The sequence below is a fragment of the Erpetoichthys calabaricus genome, chromosome 3 (genome assembly GCF_900747795.2).
Source record: "Erpetoichthys calabaricus chromosome 3, fErpCal1.3, whole genome shotgun sequence".
In the NCBI taxonomy this organism is placed as follows: domain Eukaryota; kingdom Metazoa; phylum Chordata; class Cladistia; order Polypteriformes; family Polypteridae; genus Erpetoichthys; species Erpetoichthys calabaricus.
Window position 1 is genome coordinate 143,182,163 of NC_041396.2, and position 21,429 is coordinate 143,203,591.

General features: G+C 36.3%; 1 protein-coding gene across 2 annotated transcripts in view; it reads right to left on the reverse strand.

Moving 5' to 3' along the window:
* Positions 1-21,429, reverse strand: part of LOC114648389 (kelch-like protein 29) — an 839,883-nt gene that overhangs the window by 173,172 nt on the left and 645,282 nt on the right. For both annotated transcript variants that reach the window (XM_051924932.1, XM_051924931.1), the window contains one exon: positions 18,772-18,910. In XM_051924932.1, coding sequence (XP_051780892.1) covers positions 18,772-18,910 — 139 coding nt within the window. The remainder of the gene's footprint in view (positions 1-18,771; positions 18,911-21,429) is intronic.

A 21,429-nucleotide genomic window follows, 5' to 3' on the forward strand; every position in this document is an offset into this window, starting at 1 on the left:
AACCAGTATTGAAAGAACAAAACAAAAGTCTTGCCCTAACCTTTTCCCAGCCAAGTACTGTAATATATTCAAGTTTAATTCATAGTATAATTGAAAATACAGCTCCTAGTGCATGCATAACATTTGTAACCCAGATTAATGTAGTAAATAACTGTTAATGCACTAAGAAGTTGTTGAATTAATTTTACTAAATCAGGGAGTGAAAGCTTCCAAAGACGTGCTGTACTAGTCTGACTAAATAGCTTAGCTAGTTCCAGATCTCTTAGAAACTTATTATACATGCAGAATTAAGAAAAGTGAAACTGCAGTCAATTCTTTGGAAAAGAACAATGGCATATATTATAGGGTTACATTTAAGCTTACAAAATTTTTTTTTTTTCTTTGGTGAATTATACAGTATATACGCTTTAATGGTATTGCATTGTAAACTAGATATAGACAGGGCTGACAGACAGCATGGTTATAGCAAAGAGGAGGGGAAATGAATCGATTCTGCCACAGGAAGCCAGCAGCCATCCTTTTGGAGTTCCATGACTGTGGCCTAGGCTGTGTCTTATATTGAGAACTCCCTGAATAAAACACTTTGTCTAGTTGAAAAAAAAAATAGAAAAAGCAAAGAAAAACCACTGCATCATTACTCCCTGCATTGGAACCGAGACATTAGTGATAAAGAAACATGGTAGAGATCGAGGTAGGTTTCCCACAGGTAGCTGTAAAAGCAGAACAGTTAATCCTGTAAAACAAAGTCAAGCATTATTGTTAACAACAATCATAAGGACAATAATAGTAACCACAATCGTCATGAAAAGGCAAGCTGCTGTTTAGTAAGTCAGGAATAAATAATATGTGTGGTGGAAGAAAAATCCATTTAGCATGCTTAATATTCAGGGTAATTACTAGAAACAAAATTTACTACAATAGTGACTCATTTTGCTTCAAGACTTATGCAATGGATTTTCTCCCCCTCAGAGGGCTAGAAATTAGTTTTGCCTTTAGGAACAGATTTCAGGCTGGCTCATGCAAACAAGCTATCTTCTCACTCATAGTGATACCACCAATAAAACACCACAGATTAACTCCCAGCTTCTACTTCATGGCTGAAAACACTGTGCCACTGGGTAATAAAAGCAGCAGGAGATAATGTGTGTCAGGGGATGAAGCTGTGCTGTTTTCTTTGCACAGTGCAATTCATTTTACCAGATGTTTTTAAAGATACGTGGATTTCCTTTTGAGTAATCAAAAAAAGAAATTCATAATCAAACAGGCAAAATACAGATTGATTAAAAATATAGTAAGCAGGTATGTATGCCATATGTACTGTATCCCAAACTGCAATTTACAAAAGATCTGAAAATGAAAATGGACAATTTAAAATTTAATTCTGCCAAAAGTGAAAAAGATCAAACAACCTTTTCCTTTCCTTTAGGCAAAGTCATTAATTTGTGTTACTGGGGTATATTGCAAATAAAGCAAATTAATAATTCCTCCATTATCGAAAAATCTTCCAAAATTTGCTCCTCTGGTTTTTTTCTAGAAAAGATTTAGTTGGAACAGGGCTAGGTTTTGAAATGAGCCACACACATACAAATCAAGAAACTGTCACATAAAGGCACTCAAGAAGGAACACCTTGGTGAATGGAACTGCTAGGACTAAACAGAAAAAAGTGTACTTTAATGGATTGCATGAAATCTTCAAATCACAAACTTTTTATGTGTATCAGTTTTTCATTATGGTAGATAGATACTTTATTAATCCCATGGGGAAATGCACATATGTAGTTTCCATGTAAATGAAGATTTTTTTAAAAAAAAAAAGGAAAGTACAGTTCTCATACAAATTAGTGGAGCCCTCCCACCCTTGCCATGTTCTTTCAATTTTTAAACAGCATTTTTAGCATTTATCATGCCCTATAACATGTATCTTCTTTGGCGTATTTACATCCTTATAACTACTGCCAGTGCTGTACTAACATTCTGCAATTAGTCTATACAATAAAATAACATTAATGTATGCAAAAAAAGTGGAAGGCAACGGATGGACAATTGTACTTAACACAATGGGAATACAAAATATTTTCCCACAATATCAGAATTCCACAAAACACCAAGCCAATCTGTAGCTGTTTCATAAGACTGGTTTCAAGGTTGAGACATCATTAAGAGGGTAGAGATAGTAAAAATGAAACTACACAGGAGTAAGACACCTGTTGTGATGATGCAGGCTATGCCATGTGCGACATCCCAGTCATCATATTATATGATTGACTTATAATATGTTTGGCCAATGCAAAGACTTGTTGAAAAATTACATTTTTTTTTATTTACTTTTCATGGTTTATCAGGACTTTAAAATCAGTACCTATTTTACCATGAATAGCTAGATTTTCCCTTTAGCCATCCTTGCCTCTATGATTTCTACTTTGGATCTCCTATATAAAAAAGGAAGTTTTTTTCTTTTTCTCTCTCTCACTCACTCACTCTTTTCCTAATCAGCTCTTCTGTGTCCTAAGGGACACCTTGACCAGTTGCACAAGCATTTTTCTCTGCTATTGAAAGTTTGATACCTTTGTGAGAAAGATTAATTGACTGTAATAGCAGATAAATAATTAGTCTATGACTCCTTCCATACCTCTGGTGACAGACTGTAGGTATTGTGACAAAATGAGACTGTGATCACATTCTAAATAAATGTGAGTTCTCTGCAGAGTACCACAAGTTATTTCAACTGAATCCCTCCAAGGGAAAGGCTACCGATTATCCTTTTAGAGGGACAGATGAAGACATTTAGCAAGCTGATGGGCAATAGCCAATTTCAGCTACAATTTTTCACAGTGTGTCAATATCATTTTCTAACAGTAGTCTTCGCACTATCCAGATGATATTAAGGTGAGTGATAATGCTGGTATCAAGGCTTTGGAAAACAATTGCTATGGTTTATGGCCAGAAGCTTTATTTTTCAAATGTTGTTTAGTTGTGTTAGGTGGTACATGTCCTTTATGTGGTGTTGTAGTATTTAAGAGCCTTTTGAGCAAACAGGCATGCTAGGTAAACAGCCAAGGTCAAATGGTTGATATGTTGACCTGAAGAACAAAAGCCTACAGCTTCATAATCTAGTAGTCACTCTTAGTAATTCAATTAAACAGCCTCTCTTTAATACACCCATTTTATAATTAAAAAAAAGCTAATCACAGAACATGTCCAACAGAAGATTTGATGACTATCTCCAGTTTCTGCATTGTACCAGCTTTCACTGCTACTTAGAACATTTTGACACAATTACATATGAAGCCTTGCTGCACAACAAAGAGACTCACTTAGCAATGAGCATGAATGAAAATGTATTTAATGTACATGTACAACACTACTGTAAGTAAGCAACAACAAGACCTCCAAGATAAAAATGATTTAACTAAAACCAGACTTATGTTTGTGGCAGACATGCATTTATTTTCACTTTTTGTTCACTTTATGATGGAAGTGCAGTCGACAATTAAAGAGAATATTGATTCATTTAAAACCCATATAAAATACTGGCTGCACCATACCTAGACATCCTGAAATTATATAGCTATTTACACTCTAGTTTCAGAGAAACATTTGGGTCTCAAGAGGGTTAAACTCTCTGGCTCCAGCACTGTATAAAAATGATAGCAGCCATCACTTTGACTACGCCATTAAAATTATAGCACCGCAGCAGGCCTGTTTAAAACGTTAGTTAATCGGACTTTTAATGTTATTAGCCCAATAAACACACATTACTCCTGACTGACAGAAATACATGGAGAACTGAAGAAAGAGACTCAGAATTGTTAGTGTTTTACCCTAAATAAAGAAGAATATGATTTACCACAACAATGTCTTAAATGAGGGTATTATGAGCTGGAGAAATAAATGCATTTCCTATCGTAATCAAAATTCCAAATCATAAGCAATTGACAGCCTAATACTCCCTAAAATCTACACAGCAGCTGAAGCCATTCCTCTTCATCATGAACTCTGAAAAATGACTTATTAGACCTGGAGGATGTGAGTACATGACTAATTATTCAGAGACTGCAGTCTGTCCTGGATTATTAAATTAAATGAAAAGGGAAGAAGATAACACATAATAAGTGATTAGGTCTGATGCCTCAATCCTTCTGTGATTTGGGATTTATTCCCATCAGTCTCTGTCTGTGCAGAGTTTGAAGGTTCTCCACATGTCTGTATGGGCTTCTCTGGGCATTCCAATTTCTCTTCTCTTCCAAAAAATATACATGCTAGGATAATTACCAATAAGAAAACTAGCCTGTTATATTTGAGCTGTGGTTTGTGTATGCAAGCTCTGCAGTGGGCTTGTGTGCTTGAGTAAAAAATAAAGAAAAGCATACAAACACATTGAATCCTTAAAGTCTCACATGAAAAGAGCTACCAAGTGCAAGGATGAACCAAAACATTTAGAATCTAAGCTAGTGGTCTATCGGAGGCTGACCTCAAAATATACAAATGGTCATCTGAAACCCAGTTGGAAACATGTTACAATAAATAATTCCTTACAAGTGTTTCGTTTTATAATTTACAATGCATAGTATATGTGGTTAAAGGGTCACCGATGGGATACAATTCTCACATTAATTATTTGCATTGTGATGTAGGATTAACATTTTCAAAAAAGAAATTTCAATGCTATCTGTAAAATGTTTTATGCACAAAAGGTGAAAGCAACTGGAAAATCAAGAGTTAAATAAAGGAAAGAAACACAATTAAAACACCACTAACACTTTATTTTTCCCTGCTTGGCAAATTCAAATTAAAGACTTAATAATTAACACATAATACTTAGGAAAAAAAGTCCAATATGGAATTTCATTACAGCAGCATGAATAATGTAATCAGTTGACTGCAGACTACAGAGCACAACACGCAACACGAAAAGACCAAAAAGCTCATGTGCCACAAGCCCAGCTGGAAATTGCAGTTTTGCTTTATCAGGAATATTCAGTGGCTGGATTTTTTTTTAATCTTCCTTGCCTTGCAGAGAGGAGGCTAAAGTGTCCATATGGTGTTAGGATGCCTTTCTGGCACTATACGTAGGTGGGGAGCTAAAGTGGATCAGTTTAGTTTTGTTGAACTCCATTTGCTACCCTAAATGACACAGTGACAACTCCGACTCTGTGGAATGTCAGCCAGCACTATGGTAGTTTCTCAGAATAAGAAGGAAAGGATGCTATTTGAAACTCTTCATCACGCCACTGGCAGTGAGACATGGGCTGGCATATGAAAACACCTTAAAAAGGTACAATACTTTTAACACACTCTGACTCCTAATAACCAAGATGTTAAGGAAAACCTGGTAACACACTAAACACACATAGCAATAAACATGTGTATGATATCAACCACTGAATGTATCTATTTAACAATATATGCAAGGTAAAAGATGCAGAAAACAAATACAGTTATGGTGCAAGCATTTGTCTTAAAATAAAAGCTGCAAAAAGTCAACGGCACCACTGCCGTTTATTATAATTTATATGAATGATTTGATAAACTGTAAAAAAAAAAAAATTGATTTCTTAAGGACAGACGTGACCTTGCTTAGAACAGCAAATTAGTCAGCAACACCAGTATTAATTGTCTGGGGCAAAATTAATAGTGGAGCAAATGTGTAGCAAATCAGTGTTTATATGAACAAATGTACAACATGATTCATAAGAAGGAGGATTATTAATTCCCTCCAATGTTCTAAATTTGCTTAAATTAGTTGTGGTTCAAAGAGGGTCTGATCCAGTCCTTACCATACCAGGCTATTGTCTACAACTGCTTAATCCTGAGCAGGGTGGCAGGAGAGCTGGATCACCATTAAGCCATTTTGCATGGAAATGCCAGAGCCGTCTTAGGGTACTCACACCAGGGCAATTTAGAGCATCAATCAACATTAGCCAGATGCCTTTTTGAATGCAGGGAGAAACCAGACTACTAGAAGGAAAGTGATGTGAATATAGGGAGAATGTACAGACATCATACAGACAGTGATGGGGCCAGTGATTTGAAAACCAGGGCACCAGAGATGTGATACATCACTATTCTACCCTAACATTAAGCGAAATATTAGATACTGTATATTCAGCCAATAGAGCTTTTAGACCAGAAATATGCACTTGTATGATATGAACTTACAGGTCCTAGAGGATTTATCCTTGTTTAAAACAGAAAAAGCACAGAAGTGGTTAAAATGCCTAACATGATGGATAGTTACTGTGCAAAGAAGTCAGAAGAGATTATGCTTAATAAGTGTACAGCATCTATGAGACCACAACTGCAATACTGTGTGATTTCTGGCACCTGCATTACAATAAAGATACACCAGCATCAGACAATGTCCATTGAGGACTGTGGGGCATGGAATTTGGGAAAGACTGAGGGAGAAGAATGCTTTAAGGGTAATGAAATGGAGGCTAAGAAGACACGACAGTACTGTTCAATATTAGGAAAGTACTGAGTTATGCTAGTTGTTACTTTAAACATGCTGTAGTATTTAATAGAAATGTTAGAAAATATTTTATTGATATACTGTATGAAACAAGTTATACAGTATTGTAGCCCAAATCAGAACCTTATGAGCGTTCAAGTCAAGTCAATATTATTGATGCCTTAAAACTCAAGGAAAGGGTGCAGTTGGCACACTTGTCATGAGCAAAAGAGAGTGGGGGCTGTGAGCATGAGCATTCCCTGCACTGGAAAGGTGGGTTCCTGTCTTGTGGCCAATGCTACTGGGATTCACTTTAAATCCCCGTGACTATGTAATAGACATGATTAGATATTTAAAAAAAATAATTTATGCGCTGTGATGGCCTAATGACTGTTTTGGTAAAGGATCTTGCTACGTTTTTCTGTCTACCACATGTCACTTCACACAAGCCATTTCTAAAAATTGAACTGAGCATGTAGAAAATTTGAAAATCAGAAAAAGTCCAATATAAAGATTATGCTAAAAGGTTGAAGAATTAAAAGTTTAATCTATTCAGTCCCTTTTATCAAAACAAGCTATGAACAGATATCTTAAGAAGAATGCCTAGGTTTAAAAAGTCAACTCTGAGGCTTGTTCCAAATATGCTTCACGAAATTGACAGATTTGTTTTACTGGAACTTTCAGCCCTATTGAGCATACAGCAGGTAGACACATGCATATCAAGAATTTGACCTAATGGACATGATGTTCATGTGAACTGCCATTCACCTGGACCAAAAAAAAATATCCTAAAGTCATTGCAAGCAGCAAAGGCTTATGTCAATAACAGCAGGCAGATAACAGATAATGAACAGAATTGGCCTAATTATCACTCTCTGCAAAAAGCAGGAACATTTTCCCTTAAAAATGAACTGCCTTTCACAAAGTAATTAACTAAAAGGAGTATTTAATACCAGTCTTAAAAGTCCAGGCTAGCACACAAAGATGGGGGTGTTTACAGACACATGAACCAAACAATTAAACAGTCTGCTTCCAATTCCTGTGATAAACGTTGAGCCCCTCTAGTCATAAGTCTTCAAGTAGTATACAATACTGGTGCTAATTAAAAATAAAAAATAGTAAAAAATAAAAAAGCACTAATTCTCTCTGAGGCAAAGACTCAACAAATGAGTAGAAATTACTGCTGCTGTTGTATATATTTTAACAGAACAATTTTTTGTTGTTTTTATTATTATACTGTAATGCACCCTGTTATGTGAATTTGATGCTATCTTCTCCACCATGCCAATTAATCAGCCTAATCCAGGAGCCGTAAATTGCTAAAACATATCAAAGGGCTACATTATCTCATTGCGGCCTTCTTTTGGACTACCATTTATCCTTTACCTATCCATTTAGTCAAAGAACACAGAGAAATAACACAAAACTACCTCTTCAGACTTAACACGCGAGTTCTACATATACATTATGGCTAGAGGGTCTCTCTCTCTCACCCTGTCCCACAAATACTACAAATAAATAATCCAGCCATCGTTCAAGCTTTCTGAGCTGCAGTTTTGACACAATAATTTTTTGCATTTTGCTCTCTTGATCTATAAGCCTCCCACTGATTTGTTTGCTGTGGAACAGCAAAACAGGTTAAGAAGAGGTCACAAGCTTTGACCTACTATCAATCTGTTTAGAGACAGACATGCCAGGCTGCTAAACGTGCTTTTCACTGGAGTCATTCAAAGCAAGATTGAAATTTAAGATACCAGAAGTGATTTTTTTCTTGTTTAAATGCTTTCCTAGTGAGTAAAATATGTCCCAGCAGTCCATGCTTACTACATTTTGGCAGTGGTTTGTGTGGCATGTTCTGCAAGACTATTACACTCACCCAAACATATCCTTAACATCTGTAATCAGTTGCTATGTGCTGACAGCTGGACTTATAAACTACATAACGCTAGCACATGGCCAAATAAAACAGCGCGCATTATATGTGTTTCCCTGGGGAATATTGGGCCAACAGCTTATTAAGGCAATGTCAGGACAATATATCAAAGAAAGTGTAAAAATCTGCAATAATTCCAGAGAAAACTGCACATTCCTCACTTTATCAGTCTCAGCTGAATAATGTTTAATCAACCAAAAAAGCAAACACTTTAGTTTGACTCATAAACAAGCACAGGTGAAAGTGTAAAGATGGGACATGACATGCTTCCTAAAAAAGGAGATGTGAGCATTACTGTCATATGCCATATATAGCTGAGAAATCCACTGACTGGACATGTGTAAGCTGTGGGTTTGGCAAGCCATTAGCACAGCTAAGTACCCAAGTCACTGAAACATTTCCCAAAATCAGTTTCAACAACAGTTTTAGCAATGATCAATTACAGATGGAGCTGATGGCAAAGCTACTGCCTATGCAGTAGTAGACACAGGTCCAGAATGACACAAGTGAACAAGAAGGGGCACACAAAGCAAATTGTTACTGCAATTGTCTTAAAGGTGTCAACTGGTTAAGTGGCATTTCCACCAGACTTACGAAGCAATTTGCAATCATCAGCATAAATGTATTAAAAAAACATCTCTCTGCTCATTTATGCTCACAGCCATTAGCATAAAATGCAGATCTAACATCACATTTTGGTGTCCCTCATGAGCCAGTTAATTTTGTAGTCTATTCTACTTTTACATGAATGTACAATCAGATAACAAAATAATGAAATCAAAGAGTGGTTTCTGACTATCAAAGGAGATAAATAACAAAAATTGACTGAATACTTAAAAGTAATATTTTAATAAAGAATTCTATGTAGGAAAGAACAAAAAAAAAAAAAAAAGAACACAAGACATCAAAGTCCTTAAGGATCAGGGTCACTTTGCTTTCATAAGCTTCTTTTATCTTCATCATAGAACACCATAAGCCACTGGTAAAATACTTACCAACATGGTATTGCTCCCTTACTTTATCATGGCACACTAGTTTTATCCACAACACAGTCTGGCCTGGTCACTAACCTTTCACTACACTTTGACTTTTTTCTTTTTTTTTTTTTTGCCACCTCTTTAATAATAACGCCACCACAAAAAAGTACATTGGGTTAATTAGCCATGAATTAATTTGAAATATACAGTGGTGTGAAAAACTATTTGCCCCCTTCCTGATTTCTTATTCTTTTGCATGTTTGTCACACAAAATGTTTCTGATCATCAAACACATTTAACCATTAGTCAAATATAACACAAGTAAACACAAAATGCAGTTTTTAAATGATGGTTTTTATTATTTAGAGAGCAAAAAAATCCAAACCTACATGGCCCTGTGTGAAAAAGTAATTGCCCCCTTGTTAAAAAATAACCTAACTGTGGTGTATCACACCTGAGTTCAATTTCCGTAGCCACCCCCAGGCCTGATTACTGCCACACCTGTTTCAATCAAGAAATCACTTAAATAGGAGCTGCCTGACACAGAGAAGTAGACCAAAAGCACCTCAAAAGCTAGACATCATGCCAAGATCCAAAGAAATTCAGGAACAAATGAGAACAGAAGTAATTGAGATCTATCAGTCTGGTAAAGGTTATAAAGCCATTTCTAAAGCTTTGGGACTCCAGCGAACCACAGTGAGAGCCATTATCCACAAATGGCAAAAACATGGAACAGTGGTGAACCTTCCCAGGAGTGGCCGGCCGACCAAAATTACCCCAAGAGCGCAGAGACGACTCATCCGAGAGGTCACAAAAGACCCCAGGACAACGTCTAAAGAACTGCAGGCCTCACTTGCCTCAATTAAGGTCAGTGTTCACGACTCCACCATAAGAAAGAGACTGGGCAAAAACGGCCTGCATGGCAGATTTCCAAGACGCAAACCACTGTTAAGCAAAAAGAACATTAGGGCTCGTCTCAATTTTGCTAAGAAACATCTCAATGATTGCCAAGACTTTTGGGAAAATACCTTGTGGACTGATGAGTCAAAAGTTGAACTTTTTGGAAGGCAAATGTCCGGGTACATCTGGCGTAAAAGGAGCACAGCATTTCAGAAAAAGAACATCATACCAACAGTAAAATATGGTGGTGGTAGTGTGATGGTCTGGGGTTGTTTTGCTGCTTCAGGACCTGGAAGGCTTGCTGTGATAGATGGAACCATGAATTCTACTGTCTACCAAAAAATCCTGAAGGAGAATGTCCGGCCATCTGTTCGTCAACTCAAGCTGAAGCGATCTTGGGTGTTGCAACAGGACAATGACCCAAAACACACAAGCAAATCCACTTCTGAATGGTTGAAGAAAAACAAAATGAAGACTTTGGAGTGGCCTAGTCAAAGTCCTGACCTGAATCCAATTGAGATACTATGGCATGACCTTAAAAAGGCGGTTCATGCTAGAAAACCCTCAAATAAAGCTGAATTACAACATGAGTGGGCCAAAATTCCTCCAGAGCACTGTAAAAGACTCATTGCAAGTTATCGCAAACGCTTGATTGCAGTTATTGCTGCTAAGGGTGGCCCAACCAGTTATTAGGTTCAGGGGGCAATTACTTTTTCACACAGGGCCATGTAGGTTTGGATGTTTTTTTCTCCCTAAATAATAAAAACCACCATTTACAAACTGCATTTTGTGTTTACTTGTGTTATATTTGACTAATGGTTAAATGTGTTTGATGATCAGAAACATTTTGTGTGACAAACATGCAAAAGAATAAGAAATCAGGAAGGGGGCAAATAGTTTTTCACACCACTGTATCATTAGTGCCTTTTAGCTAAAACAAACAAAAAACACCATACACAGTTTAAAACACTCACCTTTCTGTTCTAAGCTCCACTTTTAGCAGGTGCTACAAGCAAACAGCAATTTTTGTTTGTGTCCTGTTTCTAATTAGTGTTTAAGTGCAATCAATCAAACCATGCTGACAGTGAGACTGGGCACCTGTTCCAACATGATCCCCTACCTTTCTCTTCACTGATTATATATATTAAAATAGTCCAATATTAATTTCATCACCATTCAGCTTTTTCTTGCTCATTTCTTATCACTACTTTACTTTATGTTAACTTACAGTATCTGTGAATGCTCTCTTCGTAGGAAACAAGTCCTTCCATCATTCCTTCAATGTTCCTCCATTAACTGAGTTAGGCTTACTTGGCATACACAAGCTTCCCTGATCTGTAAAACTACAGCACTGATTACATTTTTGTTCTATTTGATAAGAATAACTATTACAACTGCATGACATTTAAAAAACAGAGGACTGGCCATGATGAAAGGAAAATGTTGCCTGTCAAATGCAATCATCAACCCAGTGCTTTCCTGAATGCATCCTTCTCACAGCATTGCAAAGGGCTGATGTTTACAGGAGTGTAATGATGTTGTATGTTCGCACAAGCAGATCCAGAGATGCCAATGAAATTTAAAGAAGTATTCATTCAGTTAAACATTGTTTCATTAATACAGCATCAGTACAAACACACATAACCAAAGGAAATGGTATTACTGTAAAATACAGTGTCAAACTGCAGTTTATTAACAGAGAAACATTCCTCATAACTCCAGACTCCTGGATTTGAATGCAGGCAAAGGGCAACGAGTGGAGTCAACATGCTTATGTCTTATTTACAAAGAACGTTCACTGAATACTCCAGTTTTCTTCCTAGATCCCAAAAATGTTCCCATACAACTCCAGATATCACACACAGATAAGGAGCCTTGGCTTGAGCTGGGAGAAGTTTTTACCCGAGCTAAGCTCCATTAAGGTGGGGGATAGAACAGCAGGCTGCTTGTGCTGATCGATGCATTTACCAACACAAAAGATGCTGATGGAGGAGTGCGAAGGGATTTAAGGATAGGCAAGTTTTTTCGTAAGCTTCAGGAATTCTAGTGTTAAATTAACTGCAGACTCCTGACTAGTTGAGTATGTGTAGGGATCTAAGTATTGTGTTTTCAACACAGAGTCCAGAATTGGTTTCCGCCTTGCACCCAATTCTTCTAGCGCTGGGTCTAGTCTACATGACCTTGAATTGGATGAAATATGCACTAGCTTATATAGTCAAAACATACAATCTTCTCTTGTACCTCATATCATATTATGTGATATCATCTACTGTTAAATTCTGCTCTGTACTTGTAAAATTTTTATTTTTATGGTGTGTTGAGGATTTGTTCTGTTCTGTGTATTGTATTGTATTGACCCCCTTCTTTTTGACACTCACTGCACGCCCAACCTACCTCAAAAGGGGTCTCTTTTTGAACTGCCTTTCCCAAGGTTTCTTCCATTTTTTCCCTACAAGGGTTTTTTGGGAGTTTTTCCTTGTCTTCTTAGAAAGTCAAGGCTGGTGGGACTGTCAAGAGGCAGGGCCTGTTAAAGCCCATTGCAGCATTTCTTGTGTGATTTTGGGCTATAGAAAAATAAATTGTATTGTATTGTATTGTACCTAAAAAAAATTATATTAATTAAATTATTGCTTTTGTTGCACACTTGTGCAGATATCTTAAATAGTTTTGTTAAGTGAAAAAAATGTTTTCTGAAATGTCAACACTCTCAATATGTGGCAAATGTCAGAAAAACAATTTAGAGACAAATAGGCAAACACTTCAGTTATCCATAACTGAGGATTCAAACTCAGTTCTCTACAGCTGTGAACTAAAGGCTAATTACTTTGTGACAAAAGAAAAGTTTTACATTGTCACACATGGGTGACACGTTGATTAATGAAATGCGTTACGAGTGCACTGACATCTTCTATGTTGGATTATTATTACCCGAAAAGTATTCCTGGCTGTGGCCAGCGGAGACATTTATAATTATTTTGTGCGAATAACATGCTGACGCTTACTTCTCCAATCTGTGAGGGTTGCCTTTAGAGGATTGCTGAACTCAGTGAAAGAATATCTGTTCTCCATTAGATCAGGGTAGATGAGCAATTTCTTGACTCCGTACAGTCAAGTGCCACCACTGTAGATCCTGGTGTTGAGCTCAACTCCACTGTCCCCTAGTTTGGCCCAAATGCCATCGCTCATCATCCTGAGGTCACCCTATGCTCTGAGGCAGTCATAGTCAAATAGATGGAGCCCTGGGACAAACTAAGAACTAAGCCCAAATCATTAGCCAGGTCTACTCCGAGGTTGGTAGTATTACAGCATAAACACTATAATGCTGCACTGCCGTCAGAAATTCCACTGGAAAACAGATTCAGCATCCAGAGTGAACAAGAATATCCTCCACTTGCTGGCTTCTCTCATCTTCCTCCATTTGCGTCAGCCCAGACTCAGTCGTGAAGAATGAAGCCAATCATACAATCGCCATCTACAGTCCGCTGGAGACAGCAAGCAGGTACCTCCCCACCTCCACGGCCACCTGCACTGTGTAGCTCTTAGGCTACAGGCTGAAATATGATGGCACCACTGACACCCTGAGTCTTTCCGATAGACTTCCAATAACGCTGTTAATCAGCGACTCTATAATTAGGAAAGTGAAATTGAAGTGGACTGTAACTGTTTTCCCAGGGCCAAATTAAATTACATAATAAACTAAATATGTAGGAACAAATAACTCTGTCCAGCATCAATCAGAAATCTTAAAAGATGATTTCACCTTACTTTTCGAGTTTTTGAAAATGAGTGATAAAAACAGTTTTATGTCAGGTCCTATGCGTACACTGCGTCATATGTACAGTCATTTTAGTAGGCTTCTTAGTTTGAATGCTTGGCTCCTGATGCAAAGTAACATGATGAATTTTTGTTTTATAATCAATTTTAATAACTTTTTGGAATGCAGCACGTTTTTTAAAAATGATGATAGGATTCATCCTAGTAGGTTAGGCTCACACATGTTGCTCAATAATATTCTGCCTGCCATTATTAATTGTCCATGTGCATGACATCCTGCTAGTAATAGGTCTGTCCCACTGCATTACTCCATCCCAGTTTTCATCAGTAAAAGACTTCCCAAACTGTGTTCTGTTCTGAGTGGTGGAATTAATTCCACAAAGCTCTGTATGTTAAAAAATTTGTGCTAAAATGTTGTCAGTGCAAATTGCACAAAACATACCGTTGTCCCTACTAAACAGATTTGCCCAATAAATGCTCAATCCCTATCAAACAAAACTTTCATTTTGAATGACCATATTACATTTCATCAGTTGGATTTTTTTTATTTGTAACTGAGACCAGGCTTAACATTGGTGACCTCACCTCACTTGGTAATCTCTGTCCTTCCTGGTGCAGCTTCTTAAATTCTCCTAGGTCTACTAGTTGTGGAGGTGTCTTAGCCACCATTTTTAAAAATTGTTTTAAATATAGATTTTTGCCTGTTGATGTTTATTTGTCTTTTGAGGCACAACTTATAATAAGTAATGTCACAACACTTGTTCTTTGTGCATTGGTGTATAGACCACCTGAAAATAACAATAGTTTAATTCAAGAGTTTTCTGATCTTCTGTCAGTTATGGCTTCTCGCTATGATAAACTGTTGATTGCAGGGGATTTTAACATCTGTATTTGTTGTCCATCAAAACCGATTGTAAATGAGTTTAATGCCTTGTGTATTCTTTTAATCTTATCCAGACAGTATCAGAGCCAACACATCAGAAGGGTCATACAGTAGTTTGTATGTTATCATCTAGTTTCTCTGTCTCTAAACTTGAAGTTATTGATTCCGGTGTCTCTGAACATTTTATGGTTGTGTTTGAGTCAACATTATCTTGTCCCCTTCCCACCTCCTCCCAGCCCCATGCCCAAGTCCCTGTCCAATCAATAAACTCTACCACAGCCTCTCATTTTACTAATACATGTTCACTCACTTACTTCTTATCTAAGGCATCCTTCTCTCACACACTGGTATTGAGAAATTAGCCTCTCTTTTCAACTCATCTTGCTCTCACAATCTTAATTGTATAACTAAAAAGAGCCAAGGTAAAAAATGTTGGCACCCTCTGGCTGAATGACTTTGCCTGTACTCTTAGATGTGACTGCAGAAGGACAGAGCATAAGTAGAAAAGACACAAATTTGAGGTCTCAAATGAAATTTTAAGAGATTATTTAAAACTTTACCAAAGCTCTGTTAAGGCACAATATTACACTGAATTAATCAATAAAAATGTTAAAAAACCAAAAATACTACTCAGCACAATTAACTCCATCTTAAATCCTTCTGTTGCTATTGCTACAATTATCTTTGCTTCTACTACTGAAACTTATAAGAAATTTGTGAATTTCTTCTTTGACAAAGTTAACAATGAAAGATCTAACATTTCACGGCCAGACACGGATTCCTTAGAAACGCATCATCCAATCTGCCACCTCCAGCAATTTCAGCTAGTGTTGTCTGAACAGCTTTCTGAGGTGGCCTAACAAATGAATGCCACTTATTGCCTCTTAAACATTATACCTTCATGTCTTTTAAAGGAAGTTTTATTATAATCTGCCCCCTTACTGTAGCTATAATTAATAGCTTATTATCTAGTGGAGTCATACCTTCCAGTTTTAAACTTGCAATTGTGCAACCACTATTACATAAACCTAGCCTAGACCCCAATGTCCATAAAAGCTACAGGCCAATCTCCAAGCTACCATTTATTTCCAAGATATTGGAAAAAGTTGTATTCTTCCAGATCTCCTCCTATTTGAACAAGTTTACCATCTTTAACAAATTCTGTCTGGCTTTAGAGGTCTGTACATCATCTGCTGAAGGTACAGAAAGACATTCTTCTCAATATTGATACTGGTTCTTCAGCAGTTTTAGTTTTGCTTGATTTTATTGCAGCTTCTGACACAATCATTCATGACATTCTTTTAAAATGCTTGGAGATGGAAGTTGGTTTGCTGGGTTCAGTTTTAAAATGGTTTACCTCCTATCCGAGAGAAGAGCTTCTCAGTCAGAATTGTTAACTGTTCCTCATCCTCCACTCCCATTAAACATGGCATTGCCCAAGGTTCAATTTTGTCTCTATCATCAAAAAATGTAATTTTTTGTATCATTGTTATGCAGATGACATACAATTTTACCTACCAGTTACAGCTGATAGCACCAGCTCACTGAAGAACCTGTTCAATTGCTTAGGTGATATTAAATGCTGGATGGTAAAGAAATTCCTTCAACTAAATGAAAACAAAACTGAAGAAATTATATTTGGCCCCCCAAACTCTGTCAAAAGACTTAGCAGCATCCTAGGATCACTGTCCGTAAATCCTCATAATGAAGTTAAAAACCTAGGCATGTTTTTGGATACTTCACTGAAATTTAATAAACACGTCAGCAGTGTTGTGAAAGGCACATTTTATCAACTCAGCAGAAGAAGATCAGACTTGCACAATTAATGGATGACATTAAATAAAATCGCTATTGAAAGATATAGGAAGATTTGTTTTTCAAGACACCAAACTATTGTCTATCCCTGTTTAATCACAATTATGTGGGATTTAGAACATATTCTGGCAAACAGAGGCACAAAAACAAAAAATGACCATGGAGTGTAGATCTGATGTTTTCTAAGACATGCACACACACATTCATTCACCACCAAATGTATAATTACTGCCCTGACTTTGAATTGTGGGAGTAGATTATTGAAGAAAATACAACAAAAGGCAACACCCCAGCTGGGAATCAGTCTGATTGTCCAAGTGAGGTGTGGCGTCAATGATACAAATGAAAAGAAAGTCTGTATCATTAAGCTACTCACTGTGAAGCAGTTGACCATGAAAAGTAAAAAGTTATTTACATATAATATGCAGCAACAGTGTAAGCATCTGCTGGTTATTTATGGTTGATATGCTCTTAAATGTTGTTTATTCATACTGTTTGTCAAAAAAAAACCAAAAAAAAAAAACAAATATCAAATATCTCATTTTACCACGATTACGTGTTCAAGTAGAAGCAAGCTGTCTTAACACTCAAGAGAGACAAACACTTTCAGGTTTGTGCACACATTATTGGGGAATTATGATGCATTAAACATTATGGTAGCAGAATTACATAAACGATAAGATTAACATTGCCCTGCAACACACCAAGTAGAGCAACAGGAAACAAGGCAGAAAAAAAGGCCTTCTTCAACAAGTGTGTGTAACACCAAGCTGCCACACTCACTTCACTCTCTTCATGGCTGGCTAGCTCTTGTGTGTTAGACAGCATGATTTTTCACTTGGTTCACTACTAATATTTTGCTATTGCTTACCAGCAAAGTTTAACAAAATATTAGTAGTGAACAAAAACTAAATATGTCTTGTTTTGTTTTTTGTTTAGATATTACCCAGATATATACTGTAAATCCTTCTCTGGTGTTTGTTATCATTGCTTTCTGCATATCATTTTTTTGCAAGTAATATATGGTTGTCTTTGCTTACAGAGACTCTTTTTACTGTATACATTCAATCCTGACATGTGATGGGGCTGGTATAAAAACAAAACAAAGCACAAACAAAAAAAAATACAAAACACAGAAAATGTTATCTGCTTTTAGTTCAATACACACAGTATGTCCTTTGCAACCTACAAAAAGTTTGAAGGCACCAAAAGCCAGGAAGGGTGGCGAGGCAAAGCAGAGAACCTGAAAGAAGCTCAAGCATGTTTAGGATATAGTGCAGAAGCATGAACAAGCGTTTGTGACACTGATTTTCACATAACGGCACTTGGAAAAAAGGCACAATTTGTTCTTTTTGTCTTCATTATTTAGTATCAGCTGTAAGATTCTTAATCTCCACTGTGCTGTGCCACCTGTAAAATAAAACATGCTGTGAAGGGATTTACTTCACATTTCTTGGTAGCTTTATGTTTTCACTTGGAGGAGTTTTCAGGGTCAAGGGTGATTTAGAGCAAATCAAAGTAAGACACAAAACCTTTCAATGATCTGTTTTCCACCACCCCAGTAAACTAACTGTTTGTAACCTGACTGCTGCAATGCTATGAAAATGATGAAAGCATGTGGATGAATATAAAATTAAATATTTGGAAAAGATGAAAAAAGGAGAGTCTCTTTCAACCGACTCTCACCAGTCAAAGATACCAAGTCATGGAACATCACTTGGGCAACCCAAATTCAATAGTTAATATATATATATATATATATATATATATATATATATATATATATATATTATTTTTAACAGAAGCCCATTACTGTACTGTACTATTCTAATGGATAAAAAGGTGAAATTAAAAGGAAAAAGGCAAGTCTCTTTCCATTTATAAATACATTCATTTACGCATTAGAAGGGATGGCTACTGGCTCTGTGACAGGAGGCTCAGTCTTCACGAACCTGCAAGAGAGAGGGGGGGAGAAAAAAGCGACACAAATGCGTCCTACGAAAGAACAGACCAGATCAACAGCTGTAGGAAGGCAAACCTTTTGACCAGGTCCTTGAAATACAAGCTGCAGGAAGCTAGAACATTTTGATGGACTTCAAACTCTTTGCCTTCAACAATAATTTTCAGGTCTGTAAACTCTTTCGCTCTGCGCTGCTGGTTCAACTGCTGCAACATTTCTGTAGAACAAAAAACACAGACATTGCCACGTTCCAATTAAGAGATTTTTTTTGTTTAAACGAATAAAATAATACAGAAATAAAGAGTAAAACATAAACAAGCTCTTGGTGGCAGACTATGGTTTAGTAACAAAGAGAAGAATTACAAAAATGCTGTTTGAATGAAAAGTAGAAAGCTTTTTTTTTTTTAACAAGAACAAAAAAAAAAAAATACAAGTGAAAACATTCAAATAGAAAAACAATAAATGACAATAACAGAAAATTTAATTACTTAACACTAAGAAAGTGAGAATAAAAAAAAATCAGAAAAGTTAAGAAAATACACAGACAATGAGGGTCAACACTGGCTGATAAAATACTTTTGCAGAACATTTTTGCATATTATTGCAATAATAGGTCAAAAATGAAGTGCGCTTAAAGACATTAATACACTAAAAATGTAAGTTAAATACATGAAAATGATGGCAATACATAGTGTTAAGATAAAGAATCAAAATGATTGAAAACCTGAAAGTACAAAGTTAGATGTAGCACTATTTCAAAATAATATGTATGCATATGAATTGATTAATGTATACATATGCATACATCCATATTGCCAAGCACTTAGCCACTGGAAATTGAGAGAAGTGGTGGGGAAGAGGGGGCCTATAGAGCCAAGATTTTAAAGAAACCTCTAGAATCAGACCAGTCCTTGAGCCATGCTAGAAAACAAAACAGAATTTTTTATAAAATTGAAATATCACAGAAATGTAAGCCATCCACATTAAATTAATTCAATTTCAGTATTTCAGGTATTTTCAAGCGATAAGCATTCACCTTGATACGTTAAAAGCAAACAGAATGTCTGATAATATGGAAAAAACACATCAATATGTTAGCAATCATGTCATACTTCCTTATGTTTGGCTGCATTTTTTTAACTGTACAGCCTATAAAAATCAGAAATGTGAGAAGAAGAAGAGATTTAATTCAAAACACATAAAAAAGCAACAAGCATGCTAAAATTAATGGTCGTTTGGCCAAAAAAAATCACAATGGATCAAAACAACTTGTTTACTTTACATATAGTCTTCTACTTTTTCGTTATTTTTTATATTTATGTTATGTGTAATTATAGGGACGCTTCAAACAACAGGGACAACACTCTCTTGTAATTCCAGATATATGAGTTTAGGAACAAATTCCCCAGCACCCTGCTGAATTTCAGCCTATAAGTCTAGAAGGAATCCACACACTTTTCATTTTTATTAAACAGGTAAAAAATATTTTTAGTGATTTGCACAATAAATAACAAGACTTTGCAATTCCTGAATCAAGTTTAATTGCCCTTCAATCATCTGCATTAAATCTAGGAAGTGTGATGTTAAGTAACGATTTTTTTAAACTTAAAATTTATTTTTATTTGTCCTGACATGCTTTATCGTGATCAGCAGTGTAGGGACATTAATGGATAATTTTTACAAATAACTTTAAGGGATATATTGCACCTTTAGATTTTTCACAAATTTTAGCAGGTCATTCAAGGGTATAAATTTTTTAAAATTATGCTAAAAAGTTGACAAGAAGCTTATATCTGTCTGTAAATAATGGTCTTATGTCTGGCTTGATGGAAGCAAATGAATAGCTCAGAGGCTAATTATTTTGCACTAAAGTGGGTCAATGCTCTCTTGAGAACAACAGATCATTAAACCTAGAGGTGATGTAGCACAAGGATTTTATTTCAGTTTTTCTTTCTTTAGGCCAAGTTGGTGGGAAACTGTACACCAGGCTGTCCCAGTGAAGAGCCTGCATTTGATTCTGCCACTTTTAACTGCATTACTCACAACTTTTGTGCAGCAAAACTTTTACTTTTTCTGCCACTTTTGTCCATTTTTTTCAACAAATCTTTGAAAACAAAAAGGAAAACCATTTCAAAAGGCAGACACAATTAAAAAAGGAAACAATCTAACAGTAGACAAGTAACAGTAACTCTCCTTGCAGTGTTTCTGAAAGCAGTCATAGTGACTAATAATGTCTATGCCCTATAAGCACATTGCACCTCTAGCTATATAAATCTGCCAAGCCTACTATCTATTATGAAAGGGTGATTAAAAAATAACATTGTCACCCAGTCAAAGTCACTGTGCTGAAAAGAACAAGTTGCCAGTGAAAGTGCTGTAACAGGTATCAGGGCTAACATAGCTGATCGACCATAAATGGCATAAAGGCTTATTAAAAAAATCAAGTACACTGCCTGTTACTATATGTCAGGTCACCTTTCACACACAAATCACACAAATATACGACTCACTGACTCAATAATCAGTTAAAGCAGCAATTAATTTATTTCATATAGACACAGAAATTGCTGAAGCTGAAAAAGGACATGCTAGGCCACGCTATGTAAAAATGAAAATCTATATCGCCTGCTTAACAGCTTTGCTCTGTTGCTTATTCTTTATAGGATATTTATATGAGTCAGCCTGAGAGAATGCTTGATTAAAAAGGAAGACGTAATGCCTAACACACACTAGCAA